The 14624-nt window shown below is 54.2% G+C and overlaps 2 protein-coding genes across 11 annotated transcripts in view; one reads left to right on the top strand and one right to left on the bottom strand.

The window, feature by feature from the left end:
• CBFA2T3 (CBFA2/RUNX1 partner transcriptional co-repressor 3) overlaps positions 1 to 14451 on the top strand; it is a 112158-nt gene extending 97707 nt beyond the window's left edge. For 5 of the 6 annotated variants that reach the window (XM_030582008.1, XM_030582013.1, XM_030582012.1 and 2 more), the window contains 4 exons: positions 2303 to 2498; positions 4219 to 4287; positions 5792 to 5982; positions 6497 to 14451. In XM_030582008.1, the coding sequence (XP_030437868.1) occupies positions 2303 to 2498; positions 4219 to 4287; positions 5792 to 5982; positions 6497 to 6829 (789 nt within the window). In that variant the 3' untranslated portion in view covers positions 6830 to 14451. The remainder of the gene's footprint in view (positions 1 to 2302; positions 2499 to 4218; positions 4288 to 5791; positions 5983 to 6496) is intronic. The other variant, XM_030582009.1, reaches the window with a different exon arrangement.
• LOC115660531 (keratin-associated protein 16-1-like) lies at positions 7 to 2293 on the bottom strand. 5 transcript variants are annotated; one of them, XM_030582018.1, is made up of 4 exons: positions 1846 to 2293; positions 1662 to 1799; positions 1019 to 1615; positions 7 to 972 (listed from the first exon to the last, which is right to left on the bottom strand). In XM_030582018.1, the coding sequence occupies exons 1-4, from the start codon at positions 2203 to 2205 to the stop codon at positions 673 to 675; spliced, it is 1395 nt and encodes a 464-aa protein (XP_030437878.1). In that variant the 5' UTR covers positions 2206 to 2293; the 3' UTR covers positions 7 to 672. The 5 variants fall into 5 exon arrangements, with proteins under 5 accessions (XP_030437878.1, XP_030437874.1, XP_030437876.1 ...); XM_030582014.1 differs by having other exon boundaries at positions 1662 to 2293; XM_030582016.1 differs by having other exon boundaries at positions 1019 to 1799.
• Positions 14452 to 14624: the final 173 nt, after the last annotated feature.

Raw genomic sequence — 14624 nt, 5'->3', positions numbered from 1 at the left:
GTACGTAGCAACCACACTTGCCGCTGTCTGTTACCTGGGCAGCCCTGCCAGGCGCTGGGGCAGCCCTGGCACTTGTGCTCACAGTGGGGTGGGGCGGGGTGGGGAGGGCATGGATTAACTGCTCTAGAGAACAGGAGGTCTGGCCCCTCCATGGAGGGGCTCCTAGGTTAACTCGTCCAGACTTCTCTGGTTCCTGTCCCGTGCTGCTCACCATCTTCTCTGATGTTCGATGTGGGGCCTGCTCCTGTAGCCCTGGCTCCGGGGAAATCCCCCCGGAAATGGATGGCGTTTCCTGAGCCAGGAACCCTGCAGAAACTGAACCGTGTCCCCCAGCTGGCGGACCCCGCCCCTCCTTGGAGCCCTGGGGTCCCTGTCTGTTGGAATTTGAGTCAGGACCCCGCTTTGTGTTCCCTGGCTTACGGTTCCCCATTCTGAGCCCTGTCCAGCTGCCCTGGCCTACGGGAAACTCCTGGGAACCAGTCAATGCAAAGGTGGCACCTTCTCAGGGCTTGGCAAGCCACAGGAAGTGTGCTGAGTGTAACTCCATTGATGCGTGCCTTGTGTAGACACACTTCCTCTCAGTGCAAATCGGGACAGACACAAGCCTGCGATAGACACACTCCCACCCTGCAAATCAAGACAGACACAAGCCTGCGGTAGACACACTCCCCGTTACAAATCGGGACAGACACAAGCCTGCGGTAGACACACTCCCACGCTGCAAATCAAGACAGACACAAGCCTGCGGTAGACACACTCCCCCGCTGCAAATCGGGACAGACACAAGCCTGCGGTAGACACACTCCCCCGCTGCAAATCGGGACAGACACAAGCCTGCGGTAGACACACTCCCCCGCTGCAAATCGGGACAGACACAAGCCTGCGGTAGACACACTCCCCCGCTGCAAATCGGGACAGACACAAGCCTGCGGTAGACACACTCCCCCGCTGCAAATCGGGACAGACACAAGCCTGCGGTAGACACACTCCCACACTGCAAATCAAGACAGATGCAAGCCTGCGGTAGACACACTCCCCCGCTGCAAATCGGGACAGACACAAGCCTGCGGTAGACACACTCCCCCGCTGCAAATCGGGACAGACACAAGCCTGCGGTAGACACACTCCCCCTCTGCAAATCGGGACAGACACAAGCCTGCGGTAGACACACTCCCCCGCTGCAAATCGGGACAGACACAAGCCTGCGGTAGACACACTCCCCCTCTGCAAATCGGGACAGACACAAGCCTGCGGTAGACACACTCCCCCTCTGCAAATCGGGACAGACACAAGCCTGCGGTAGACACACTCCCCCGCTGCAAATCGGGACAGACACAAGCCTGCGGTAGGCACACTCCCCCCTGTTCAAATCGGGACACACAAACCTGCAGTAGACACGTTCCCCCTGTGCAAATCGGGACAGACACAAGCCTGCAGTAGACACACTCCCCCGCTGTAAATCGGGACAGACACAAGCCTGCAGTAGACACACTCCCCCGCTGCAAATCGGGACAGACACAAGCCTGCGGTAGACACACTCCCCCGCTGCAAATCGGGACAGACACAAGCCTGCGGTAGACACACTCCCCCGCTGCAAATCGGGACAGACACAAGCCTGCGGTAGACACACTCCCACACTGCAAATCAAGACAGATGCAAGCCTGCGGTAGACACACTCCCCCGCTGCAAATCGGGACAGACACAAGCCTGCGGTAGACACACTCCCCCGCTGCAAATCGGGACAGACACAAGCCTGCGGTAGACACACTCCCCCGCTGCAAATCGGGACAGACACAAGCCTGCGGTAGACACACTCCCACACTGCAAATCAAGACAGATGCAAGCCTGCGGTAGACACACTCCCCCGCTGCAAATCGGGACAGACACAAGCCTGCGGTAGACACACTCCCCCGCTGCAAATCGGGACAGACACAAGCCTGCGGTAGACACACTCCCCCGCTGCAAATCGGGACAGACACAAGCCTGCGGTAGACACACTCCCCCTCTGCAAATCGGGACAGACACAAGCCTGCGGTAGGCACACTCCCCCCTGTTCAAATCGGGACACACAAACCTGCAGTAGACATGTTCCCCCCGTGCAAATCGGGACAGACACAAACCGCAGTAGACATGCTCCCCTGGTGCAAACTGGGATTTGCACAGATGCATCACATACTGGGGTGAGAAGCACCAGTGCAAGCCCATCTTACCCTGAGACCGGGGTTTGCACTGGTGCAGCTACCCCCCAGCATGTACCCAGTGCCCAGGCCTTACCTGTGCTCTCCCTCCTGCTCTGTGGCAGCTGCTGAACTGCATCATGGACATGGTGGAGAAGACACGGCGCTCCCTCACCGTGCTGCGCCGCTGCCAGGAGGCCGACCGCGAGGAGCTCAACCACTGGATCCGCCGCTACAGTGATGCTGAAGACATGAAGAAAGGCACCAACCCCCCACCCCGCTCCCACAACAGCTCCTCCAACTCTGAGGCCCCCACATTAGGTACTGACGGGCCCAGCAGAGCAGCTTTCCCCACATAAGGCGGGTGTAGCAGAGTGACTCAGGGCTGGGAAGGCGCCTTCCTAGGCTGCCTTCTGGGTGCCCAGCCCAGGTCTGTCTGAGGAGCTTGCAAAGAGCTGGATGCTTTAGCAGAGCAACCCCACAAACACACCTGGGCACCCCTTGCCAAGCCTCTCCCCTGCAGCAGCTGAGGGCTTGGGCCAAACAGTGCTCGGGAGCGAGGTGACCTCAGCGTAAAGTGCCCAGGGTGTGGCTGCTGGGTCCCATCCCACATTCAGTCTCTGGGCTGTCTCTTTCCTTTCCTGGGTGCAGGACTTTACCATCAGTCCCTCCCTGCACTGCCTGCAGCCGCGCTGCTCCCATCTCGCCGCCGGGTCCCTCTGCCTTTCGGCTCTCTCCTCCTCGTGAGATGCCCCCTCTCTCCCCTTTGGGGTCACCCGTGAATTTGATCAGAACCCAGCAGCAGCCCTGGGCACTCTCCCGATACGTACTGTCAGCATCCACCCCAGGTGGGGACTTCGCTGCTCTGAGCAAGTGGAAACAGCCCCCAGTGCCTGAGACAGAGACCAGCCCCCGGGCAGCGGCTCTGTCAGAAGGGCCGAGCGGCTCTGTGTTCTGGAGGGGACAGTGACCGAGATGGAAGGTGCTTCAATGGCATGAATTCATCCGTCGAGGTGACAGAAGGGAACGAAATGTCCCAGAGTGATGTGGAGACCTGAAATCTCAGCCCTGCTGCCAGGCCTTGTTCCCCAGCCCCTAGTGACTGAAGGGAAAGGATTCTCCGTCCCCACCCCAGCTATCCCCTCAGCAGGACCTCATTCCTGCTGTCTTGTGGCCCTGGTGTTGCGCCCCGTCACCAGCGAGTGCCAATGGCAGAGAGCTTCACTCCAGCTCTTGGTGGTTCCCATCCCCGGAGATGCTCCATTCCTGTTCCCTCTGCAAAGCATCACTGCAGGAGGCTAGAGTCCTTCCCACAGCTCCCTGCGGTCCCTGGGCTGCCAGGTGCATTGTATTGCAAATAAAAACCAAAAGAAGGCGGGTGGCTTCCAGCAAGAGCCTGGCAGGGGATGCCCTAGCCTTGACAGCATTGGAGGGAGAGCCCAGGTTCTCAGGTAGGTCCGCAGCGAAGATCAGCATCTACTCAAGACAGGTGTATTCCCTGAGCCATGTGGGGGCCGCTGGGTGGTTATCGCCAGGATGAGGGGGGTGGGCAAAGCCCTCCCTGCCTGTACCTGCACTGTGCCTGGGTCTAGCTGGGACTTTCGAGGGCTCACTTTGACACACACTGATGTTCACCTCTGCTCCGCCCACTAAAACCCTCGCGGCAAAACCAAATACAGAGCAAATCGAGTACCCCCGTCTGTGAAACAGCCAATGGCACCCTGGGCCTGATTCTCCCCTGCCCTTCGCTCGTCTCGTCATTTACACCGATGCCAACTCAGGCACCATTTTGAGTGGGTTGCACTTGACACACCCTTTGCCCAAGTATCCCAGCGCCAGGTGCCAGGCAGAGGAGAACCCGGCCCAGGGTGTTAGCAGCTCTTACAACAGCTCTGTGTGTATCTTGCAGGCAGGGATCGTTTCCACTGTGGCGCTGTCAGTCTCAGCACTGACCACACTGTAGCACAGCTCTCCTGGGCTGTTGGATAGGTTGGACATGCTTCATTTCTTCCAACCTGTTCTTCTCCCCCTTTGTTTTCAGACGCTCACCGGGAGTTTGTGCCCAGGCCCCTCTCTGGTTACATGCCCGAGGAAATCTGGAGGAAAGCTGGTGAGTGTGCCACCGTGGGATCCCCTGTCTGCAGCCCAGCACGGCACTGGCCGGCATAAGGCAGTGCATGAGTCTGGGGCCCGAACTGTGCCCGGCCGAGCCTGAGTAGTCTGCTGTCACCGGGCCAGATCCCTGGGTCTATTGCCTGAGCCTCGGTGGAATTCCCCTGCTGTGTTTTGGGGGCTGAGATCGGGGGAAGGAGCCCTGGGGACTGGCAAGCGTTACACGGAAACATCATCCCTACGCCTCCTTCCTTGTCCCTAAACCAGCGACTGGGGTGCTAAGTGACCCTGGGACCTGAGCCAAAGCCCATTGAAGTCAATTTGAGTCTTTCCACTGGCTCCCGAGGGCCTTGCCTTGGATGAGTCCCATAGGGACTTTCACACCAGACCGAATTCGGGAGCTTACAGACGGGATTGCGCCCGCTGTAGGCCAGTTTTCTAGCTCCGTCTCTCTGAGGCACCTTGACATGTAGAGCACTCCATGGGGCTGGAGGGCAGGGACGACGGGGAACAAGCTCCCATCATTTCTGATGGTGCTGGACCCCAGAGGCTGCTCCTCCCCCTCGTTCCCTGCAGTTTAGTTTGTGCCTTTGGATGGCCAGTCGCCAGGAGAGCAGGAGGAGATCTGAACTCCATGGAGGAATTCTCTGCCAAGACCTACCGTGGACACATGGGATTTCCTGCCGTCCCTCTGCTGGAGCCGGGCAACCAAGCTGCTCTCCTTGGGCAGCCCAGGCTTTCAGAAAAGCTCATGCTTGGTTGTTGGGTGCAATGGGCCAGCGGTTCCATCACCCCTGGCTCAGCCTGGTGCCAGCGCTGGGCGAGTCTGTAAAAATCAGGCAGTAGGGAACATGGTCAAGGCATTCAGCCCTTGTTCTCACAGTGTTTTAAGACGTCCCTGCCCTCCCAGAAGCTTCATTTTGAAACCCTCTCTGCACATGCTTTTCCTCTTTAGCGTGCACTGTGGTTGCCAGATGGTTATGTGGACAAGACCCTCTGCAGTTAGAAGGGGTGCACGAGAGTAGAAACCAACCCCTAGCTGCTAGGGGTCAGGAGGAAACTTCCCCCTATGGGCTGCTTCTGCCACAGCTGTCCACTCTGGGGGGTTCTTGCACCACCCAGCCTCTGGTGCTACCCACTGCTAAAGACAGGATACTGGGCTGGCTGGGCCATAGGTCTGAGCCAGTCTGGCAGTTCCCCTGTTCTTCCACCTAAGAGCTAGGCACACGTTTGCACAAGCATTTATGCATTCACACAGTGTGTGTACATGGGTATGTTCCGGTGTCTGTGCAAGTGTGTGCATGTCCATGTGTGTATGCACACGTGCAAAGGGCTGATCTGTGCTGCCAGCTGTGTTACGGAAAGTCAGGCCTCCCAACCTTGACAGTAAAACCCCAGGTAGCAGCTGCCCAGACTTGCCATCTGGTCTCCTGCTGCGTGGCTCGCCCCTGCGGGCCGTCAGCTTGGTGGCTGCGCTACATGATCTGTGCTCTTCCTTTCAGAAGAAGCTGTGAACGAGGTGAAGCGCCAGGCCATGTCCGAGCTCCAGAAGGCAGTGTCGGATGCGGAGCGCAAAGCCCATGAGCTGATCACTACCGAGCGAGCCAAGATGGAGAGGGCCCTGGCGGAGGCCAAGCGCCAGGCTTCCGAGGACGCGCTGTCGGTGATCAATCAGCAGGAGGACTCGAGTGAGGTAGAGGCGAGCTCGCCCTGCTGCGCAATGCTCGCTAGGGTAGTAGAGTTTAACCCTTGGCGTGCTGACACCGCGTGCGCCCCCAGCATGCGAGGCGGGGCTGGACGCTTGCTGTGAGGGGGCTGCCCCGTTACAACCCCTGAGTTCAAGCATTTACAGCTCAGGAGCCTGGTTTTTAAACCAGATCAGCAGGCAATTCACCCTGCGCAGTGGGGGCATCCCAGCTGCCATGCCACGCTCGGCCCATCCTTCCCCCAGGGACTGAGGGCTTAGAAAGATCCAATACAGTAAAATCGAACGAGCATGACCTGCCCGGGGACTGCCTGAAAGTGGCCAGGGCAATTTACTCGTTGGGGGCCTGAACCTAAGACCTAAGACAAAGGTCTCTTGTGTTCAGTGGGTGCTCGGGATCCTTTGGACGGTTCCATCCCCCGGGGTATCTAGCGGGGCTGGGTCTCTCTTCCAGGCTGCACTGCCCCGACGCTGATGTCTCTGCTTTCGCCCTCTCGTACAGAGCTGCTGGAACTGCGGGCGCAAGGCCAGCGAGACCTGCAGCGGATGCAACACGGCCCGCTACTGCGGCTCCTTCTGCCAGCACAAGGATTGGGAGAAGCACCACCACGTCTGTGGGCAGACTCTGCAGGGCCTCCAGGCCTCCGCCGGCGCAGCCCCTTCCTCCGGGGTGGGCTTAGGAGTGGGCTCAGCTCAAACGGATGTGGTGGCTGTCAGCACCTCCATCACCAGCGTGGCCACCATGGCCGCCAGCCCCAGCGAAACTGGCTCGGCTGCTGCTTCGCGCTCCGGCACGCCAGCCACCCCAGCTCCTCTGGAAACGGCGTCACGCTAACCGACCGACCGGCCAGCCAACAGAGGGGAAAGAAACAGAGAAACCTACAGAACGTCACTGCTGCTACTGCTTCTCTCCAAAAGAAAAACTAACTGCATTCAATGCAACTTCCTCAGCTACCTGACTCTTCTGTGACCTCCAAATGACCTCTCGGTCTCTCATATGTAATCCTCACGGATCCTCAAACTGGGCTTTAAGTGGAGTTAAGGCAAATACCAATCTTCTCTGTTCTCACTTCGGTTTTCTATGATTTGGGGAGTTATCATCATCGTCTGTTTGTTTGTTTTCTTCTTTTCGGATGAGGAATTTGTCCGCAAACTCTACGCACCTTGACTCGGGGAAAGGAAACCCACCGGTCTCTGTCCCACTGGAGATGTGCGTGTGTGTGTGAAATCTCCCTCTCGGTGCGGCCGGGGGACGGCATGATGAAGGATTTCGATTTTAGAAGGCAAGAAACTTCTTCTCTTTTTCTTTTCTTTTTTTTTTGTAAAAAAAAAATAAAATAAAATAAAAAATAAAAACGTCAAACTCTTTGGCTTTAAGTAAAAAAAAAATCCAAAAAACAAACAAAAGAAAGTAAAACCAAGTAAAGGAAGCTTACCTGTAAACTACCTTGCTAGCTAGCCAAGAACATACCAGACTCACCTCTGCTCCAAAGGAAATCCAAAAACAAACAAACAAACAAAAAAATCCAAACTTTTTTTCCACTGCCAAAGTTTTTTTGGTTCTCTTGTTGGTTATTTTTACTTTTTCGGTTGATGGTTTTGGTTTGTTTTTTGTGAAACACGGAGCAGCACTTATCCCTTTCAACCAAACCATGACGAGTGGCCAAAGGCAAGCCGGCGCTCTTGGACTCCTTGCATTCTTTGGTGGGGTGGGGTGGGTTCTTGCGCTGGACTCTCAGCATCCACACGTACCTTGAAGGACGAAGGACGCGCATTTGTGGATTTAAAGAATTTTATTAAAATAAAGCAAAAACAAACAAAAAAGATACACAACTTTTGTGCGTGCGTGCGTGCGTGCGTGTGTGTGTGTGTGTGTGTGACAGGGAGCCAGCATTGTGTGCTCCCTCCCTCTGTGGATTATAAACGTGTTTCATTTGCTTAGGAGAGCGTGCTAATGAACAAGAACCTCCAGATCCCGGTCCTGTTCCAGAGAGAGCATCGTTTCAAACACAACTGTGACAATCTGTCATTGATTCTCCACTGCTCGTCAGAGTGTGAGCAGAAAGCAATTGCACCAGTACCTTCTGCTTCTTGTACTCCTCCACTACCTCTCTCTGCTCTCCAGAACCCCACCTCTAGCTCCAGTATCTCGTGACTGCCGTCCTTACTCCTTCAACCTTTCACAGGAAAGAAAAAAGACACCTTTTATTTTTCCCCTTCTGAAGACTCTTTCGATTGCCTGTAGATAGACCCCCTTGCTTTTGTGTCTACTTGTTCTCCAGATGTTTTCTCCAGTCCTGTGATGAACATTGTCATTGGGTTATTTTATTTCGCTTTCTCTTTTTCTTTTCCCACCCGCGTCCCCTCTTATGATTTTGCAACAGTTTCTAGGAGGAAAGAAAGGAAACAAACAAACACTTGTTCTTAGAGAAGGAAAAAAAAGACAATGTAGATTATTTTGCATTTCTTGCATCATGTATAACGCATAGAGGACGGGAGTGCAATATGGAAAGTGACATGGCTGCAGAAAGGGAGAAGGCTGGAGACTGCCCAGCCACGGTCAGGGCAAATATTGTACGTTAATGTGAATGTATATAGTATTTGAAGAGGTCCAAAAAAATAATAATAATAATGATAATAATAAAAGAAGAGACATTTGCCAAATAAAAAGAACTGAAGGTGAAACCACTGACATATGTAAAGTTTAGGAAATAGGTTTTAAAAAAAAGCAAAATCCACGTGTTCAGTAGGAGCATTAGTTTTCCGGAGTTGCAAAATCCATCACGTGTGTTTTTAAAAAAGTAGAGATTTCAGATCAAAAGTTCCCAGACACTAGTCATTGCAAAGGAAGGTTTGGCTGAGGGCGATTGACTCAGAACCCTAAGGTGGCTGTGTTTGGATGTTTTCCTCTCCCCCGCAACCCACCCCCAAACCTCTCCCTTATTTCTACCGTTTTCAGAAGCACTGTGTGGTTCTTTAGAACGTCGATTCAGGTTCTGGAACAACAAGGAGTCCTTTGTTTAGCACAATGGATCCATGCAGGGCTAGGCGGCATTGTTCGGTCTCACTGCGGTTGGGTCTGCTTTGCCCTTTCTTTTCTAGTTGTGAGCCCTGGATCTGTTAGCTGCATCGCATCCAATGTGAGTCCTTCCCGTTCAGTTGCACACCACTCAAGCTCCCTCCTGGTTGCTGTGAAGTTGTAAAGACCATCTTGCGTCTGTCCTCCGAAGTGTGGCGTGTTCCCTGGAGAGGTTTGGGGTTGTGGCTGTTTCTCAGTGGATGTGGCTCTGGCGCCGTTTGGTCATGTCGTCCTGGCTCTGGGACGAGTTGTCTGGAGAAGGGCGTGGAGGGCTGTTTGACGTGTACTTTCACTGCCTCTGAGAAATGGCTGTAGATGGTGCCGTGTGGTTCTCTCCAGCTGGTGCCAACTTGCCCTAGGATTCTAGGATTTCAAAGCAAGACAGACTCAGGCAGGAAGTGGGGATTGAGGGAAGTTGTTAGCGCGATGCTGCAGTCCTTGCGCCCTGCTGTCCCCTTCCCCAGCTCAGCTCTCTGCCACAATGGGGTATCAAATCTTAAGAACCAGGCGTGGATGCCATCCTACTGAAGGCAACCAGAATTTTGCTGTTGGCTTCGAGCAGGATGAAGTCACAGTTCTTACATCCAAAGTTTGCAGGCTTTGAACACCTGGCAGTTCTGAACTCAGCGAACCCGGCAGCATTTGAAGCCGGCCAGGAGCCAACAAGTGCCAGAAGCATCCTCATTCTGTAGCCCTCCTCTCCCCTGCCATGCCTACATGGTAATGTGTCCTCACATGACAATCTGGACACCTTACGCTGTTGGAAGCTTACATTCCTGGGGAACTGGGGAAGACTTTCCTTAACTTCCTCCAACCCCATGGCAGTCTGGTCTTTCTAAAACAGGCCTGGATTCCTGGCTAGTAAGAATCTCCACAGGAGCCCCTCACCCCCGAGAGACAGTTCCTCTAAAGTCCCAACTGCTGCTCTCCAGAGGAAGGTCACATCCTCGGTGAGGGATGGGGGGAGGGACACAGTAAGAGACAAAGCAGCCTGTAAATACCTGTGGGTGCAGAACTTCCTCCCCTGGAACTGATCTGCTGTTTGACGCAGGCAGGTCCCAGCAGCAGTGCCACTGAACCGATCTCTCTGCATTACTGAAGGTCTCCCTAGGACCTGTAATGAGTCTTGAAGCCCAAGTTGAAGCTGTGCAGAGACTGGTTCCTCTGCGGAAGCTGTGTGCTGCAAAGCAGTCAGGGCTGCCCTAACTAGCTGGGCTGGAGCTACTGCTGGGGTCTGTTTACCAACCATTTGACAGCAGCTTGCTGTGAATCCAGCCAAAGACCTTTTAATGGGCCAAACCTGAGAATTTGGAGCTTCTGTTTGTTTTCTTCCGCAGCCTCAGTCCTCCAGCGTTAGGCTCTGACCCTGGGTTTCTGACATGCAGCACTCGCCCTAAGAACGATTGTTGCGTTTATTTATCAAGTGATATATGTATATTGTCTATTTTTCATGAAAAGAGGTAATATATAAGAGTTTTCAGATGTAATTAACTGCAGGGTTCGTCCTGCCATTCTTAGTGTTTGTTATTTTTCTAAACCTCCTCTTGTGCTTGAATTTCGGCCGCTCTCTGTCCCATCCGTCTCACATCTGCTCAGCATCCGGACCCTGCCGCTCTACCTCCAGCTTACTTAAAAACCATAGATGACAATTGTATAGAAATGAAATAACCCCGTTTAAAAAGAACTCCACAAGCTTGTCTTCAAACCAAAGGCTCTGGGAGGGGAGAGGTGATCGTGCAGGGAGCCTCTTGCAGAAGGCAAAACCGGAAAGCTTTAAAATAGAGTATTTCAGTGGCCAAAAAACCAACGGGAGTATGCAGCTTCCCAGACAGTAACGCCCGTGGGCAAGAAAAGCAGGCGGCCGCAATAGAGAAAACCACACACTGGCTCCTAGGAGTAGGGCTAGAGGATGCATGCGACTCCAGGCTCTTTCGTTGTGAGATTGTCTTGCTAAACCTCCTCAGTCAAAGCCTTCTTATGTGTGGGCTTTGCAGGGTCACCTCACCCTCCTGTGTCCTGCTAATCCCTGTTTCTCTCCTCTACCCCCCGTTGCCTGGGAATGTTATTCCCAGTGGAACATACAATAGCTGGGAGAGTTAACGGCATCCTCAACCATTGCCATGTCAGCAGGTTTTAAATCACTGGGGCAAAGCAGCATGGTTAGATTGCGTAGTGTGTGTGGTGTGTACACCTTGCAGTGGGCCAGATTCTACACTCAGTGACTTACCTGCAGGTGCTTTGCCTCCCTGGGGTTTGCAGGGATGTCACTAAGAGCAGAATTTGGCCTGGCTCCACAGCATATCCCCCTGCCTCATGGTTACGGTGTAGGCCCAGATTGTGTAGGAAAAGGAACTTATCCTAGGCCAGAAATCCAGGAATGCTGACTCTCCTGGGCACAGGAGCTGTCCCCGTGCGTATTACTGGGGGGGGGGGGTAAAGGGGGCAATTGGGATATTTCTGTCTCCTGGGTGGTGGCTTTTTGGGCATCTTTTTGTGAAGTCACTGGAGATGATCAGAAAAGGAAGGGCCAATGTTTCGCCTCTCCTGCAGCCCATGCCAGAAGATATTTAAGCTGAGTGACCCTCCCCACATGGCAGCTCTGCCTGGGCAGCAGCAGGAGTGTGGGAGGGAGGGCGCCTGCTGCCTTCCTTCCAGCAGCCCCTGGGCAGTGAGGAGAAAAACAGGGGATGAGCCCAACCCCAAGCAGAGGCAGCCGATGGTTTTGTGGCTGAAGTGGTGAGGTCAGAACAACACCAGGTAGCTCAGCACAGAGGCATCTGGGATCCGGGACAGCCCAAAGGGCACCATCTCGGGTGGCACCTTGTGTCCTCCAATCCCACTGACGTCACTGGGCACGTGGCTCTCTGCAGGATTGGCTAGTCGTTTGCAATAAATATGTGCCTCGGCCCAGCATGGTGCCGCGTTCATTCAGGTCACCTTCCTGTTCCCGTGGGGCGGAGGGAAACGGGAGCGTTTTGCAGGTCATTCCTGAGGATGCCAGGTTCTTTCTCGGTGCTGGAGCCCCAGCCCTATGCTGCACATAGGATCAGAGAATTTAAAGCATGCGCCCGAGGGGCGGAGCCGTTTATTGACACAGGGACAGCATGATGGGGGTTTCGTTTGGCTTTAAGCTTGACTCACCATGGACCCATTTCCATAGGGGGCTCTTTAACTTGGGCCCATCCCCCAAGTTTCCAAATTGAAATCCAAGCAGAAACCAAAGCAACTCCCGTCTGCCCTGCTCCAGCCGGGCAGAGCCGCACCCCAGGGACCTCATGCCAGTGCGGCTCTAGCATGCGAGTGCTGGACACATCCATTGGATTGCCTGGCCAGAGTTTATTGGTGATCCTAGACATTAGAGTTGGAAGAACTCCCTTAGGATCTGTTCAGATCATTCCGGGGTCCGGGCAAGACTGTTCCACATGGTACATTTACTAGGGCTTTGCTTAGTCCTGTGACGGGGTTTTGTTCCCTAGTCTGCCACGTCTCACTGCCAGGTTTTCCGGAGAGTCTATATTTTCCCTTTCTTAATAGCATCCCTTTGCTGCTAGTTCCACTCTCTTCTTGCAGCCAGCGTGATCACACTCCTGGTGCTTTACCTCCTATCAAATACATGTGGAGCAGGACTCGAATCGTATCCCTCCTTCCTTCCTCATTGCTCAGCTCTTCTCAGCTCCCCTCCAGCCCCCACCAATCCGCCTTGCTCTTCTCTGAAGTTCTGGCAGCAAGGTCCTGCCCAGGCACAATCTTCCTAGTGGGAGTCAGGCTGCGCTAGCAGCCGCATCTCCGGGACAGGGGAGCGTGGGATGGGCACGGCTGAGTGAACAGCGAAGCACCCAGGGTGCATCTCCCCGCTGAGTCAGGTGTTGGGAGCACCTGTGATGTGCGCCAATGGTTCTTGAATGCCAATTGGTTGCGTCTTATGGCTTAGATACCCCCAGCCCACTCTTACGCTACTTGGAGGCAGTTAGAGCACAGGGGAGTCAGTCTTCCTGAGACTGCTGGCAACATCCTTCCGGTCACACGCTTACCAGCAAACACAGGCAGAAATTACCTGGGTGCGATCTATTCTGTAGGAGCAAAACAGAGCCAATGCTGCTGGTGCAACTGGTTCGCTCCTGGCCATTGCCCCATGTGAACTCACCATGCACTCCCTGTACACGTACACACACACACACACACACACACATTGTGCTCTGGTCTCTTCCTCTTACGATCCTCTTTATGGGCATCCCCACCCAATTTTGTGGCCTTTGTGCTGGGGGTGGGGCAGTTGCCTGAGGTGGGTGAGGACTTCAGCCGGGCTCAGTTTGATTCATGTGTGTGCTAGTTACAGCAATGAATGGGAGGAGAAGGAGTTTCCTGGGCTGCGATCCCCACCCCCAGATAGGAGGGACCCTGCTTCCCATCTCTGTGCCCTGGTGGTTTTATGTAAGGCAGATCTGGGGGAGCCGGAGGGTGTTTTTGTTTCTTGTAACAAGCCCATCTCTTGGCTTGTCAGCTGCTTTGGAGAACAGCAGCAGGAAACCCCTGCTTAGGGTGTCAAAAAAACAGACGTAAACACAGCCCAGGGAAAATAAATAGAGTAAACCCAGGTTCTCAGACTTTCTGCTAAGCCTCATCAGAGCGGCAGATTCTGGGATCCCGTCCAGATCTGGCAGCTGAACCTCTGAAAGGTGGCTCTGCAGCAGCAATCCAGGAGAATTTGCTCTGATTCCTCACCAAAAACAAACAAACAAACCACCAGGTGCTCCCAGAATTTCCCCCTTCCTCACACATTTCCTTGTCCCTAGCTCAGGGGTGACCCAGCCAGCCAACTGCCTGCAATTCAGGAGAGCCCAGGCTATTCAGCCTACCTGAGTGGAACTTCGCTAAGCCCCAGGGATGGGTGTGACCCACCCCAGTTCTGCTCCCGCTCCCCCATCTCTGAAGCGACTCTGCCGAAAGTCTTGAAAGCCACTGACATGCCCTGTCAGAACCCAATAACCTGCTCCTGCTAGGCCCATGGGAGTGCCACTGTCAGGGGGCTGGGAGGCGAGTGAGTCGTCAAACTGTGCAATACTTGAATTAAAGGGGGATGGAGGAGGCCTGGCTTGTATAGACTGGGGGGCATGTGTGGAAAACGAGTTTAAGGAGGGGAGAAAACAGAAATCACACCCCCCCACCCCACCCCGCTCCCTGCTGTTTGTGGGTTTCTGTGGCCATTCCAGAGAAATGACGACATGATAGGAGGTTTTTTGGCATGCTGCCCCTCCCCCGCGGTTCCCTGCTTTCTCTAACTGTACTGTATGTTTGACCTGTGAAAGATGTAAACATTATGATTCAGGTTATGTCTGTTCTTAACTCTGTATCTGTGTAATAAAGACAATTTAATATCACCCAGGGGTACCCGCTGCTGTGATTTGTGTTCTGTTCGGCCCCGGCCCTCCTCCCCCGGTGATGTACCTAACCAGGAGGCCAGGAGGGAGGAGCTGGCAAATGGCTTTGGTTCTATCCATGTACCCAGCATGAAGGCCACAGTTTTCAAGTGACCAGTGATTCTGGGGCCCAA

Source organism: Gopherus evgoodei, chromosome 12 (assembly GCF_007399415.2).
Source record: "Gopherus evgoodei ecotype Sinaloan lineage chromosome 12, rGopEvg1_v1.p, whole genome shotgun sequence".
In the NCBI taxonomy this organism is placed as follows: domain Eukaryota; kingdom Metazoa; phylum Chordata; order Testudines; family Testudinidae; genus Gopherus; species Gopherus evgoodei.
The sequence above is the reverse complement of the archived record's forward strand: the minus strand, read 5'-3'. Positions and strand labels throughout refer to the sequence as shown.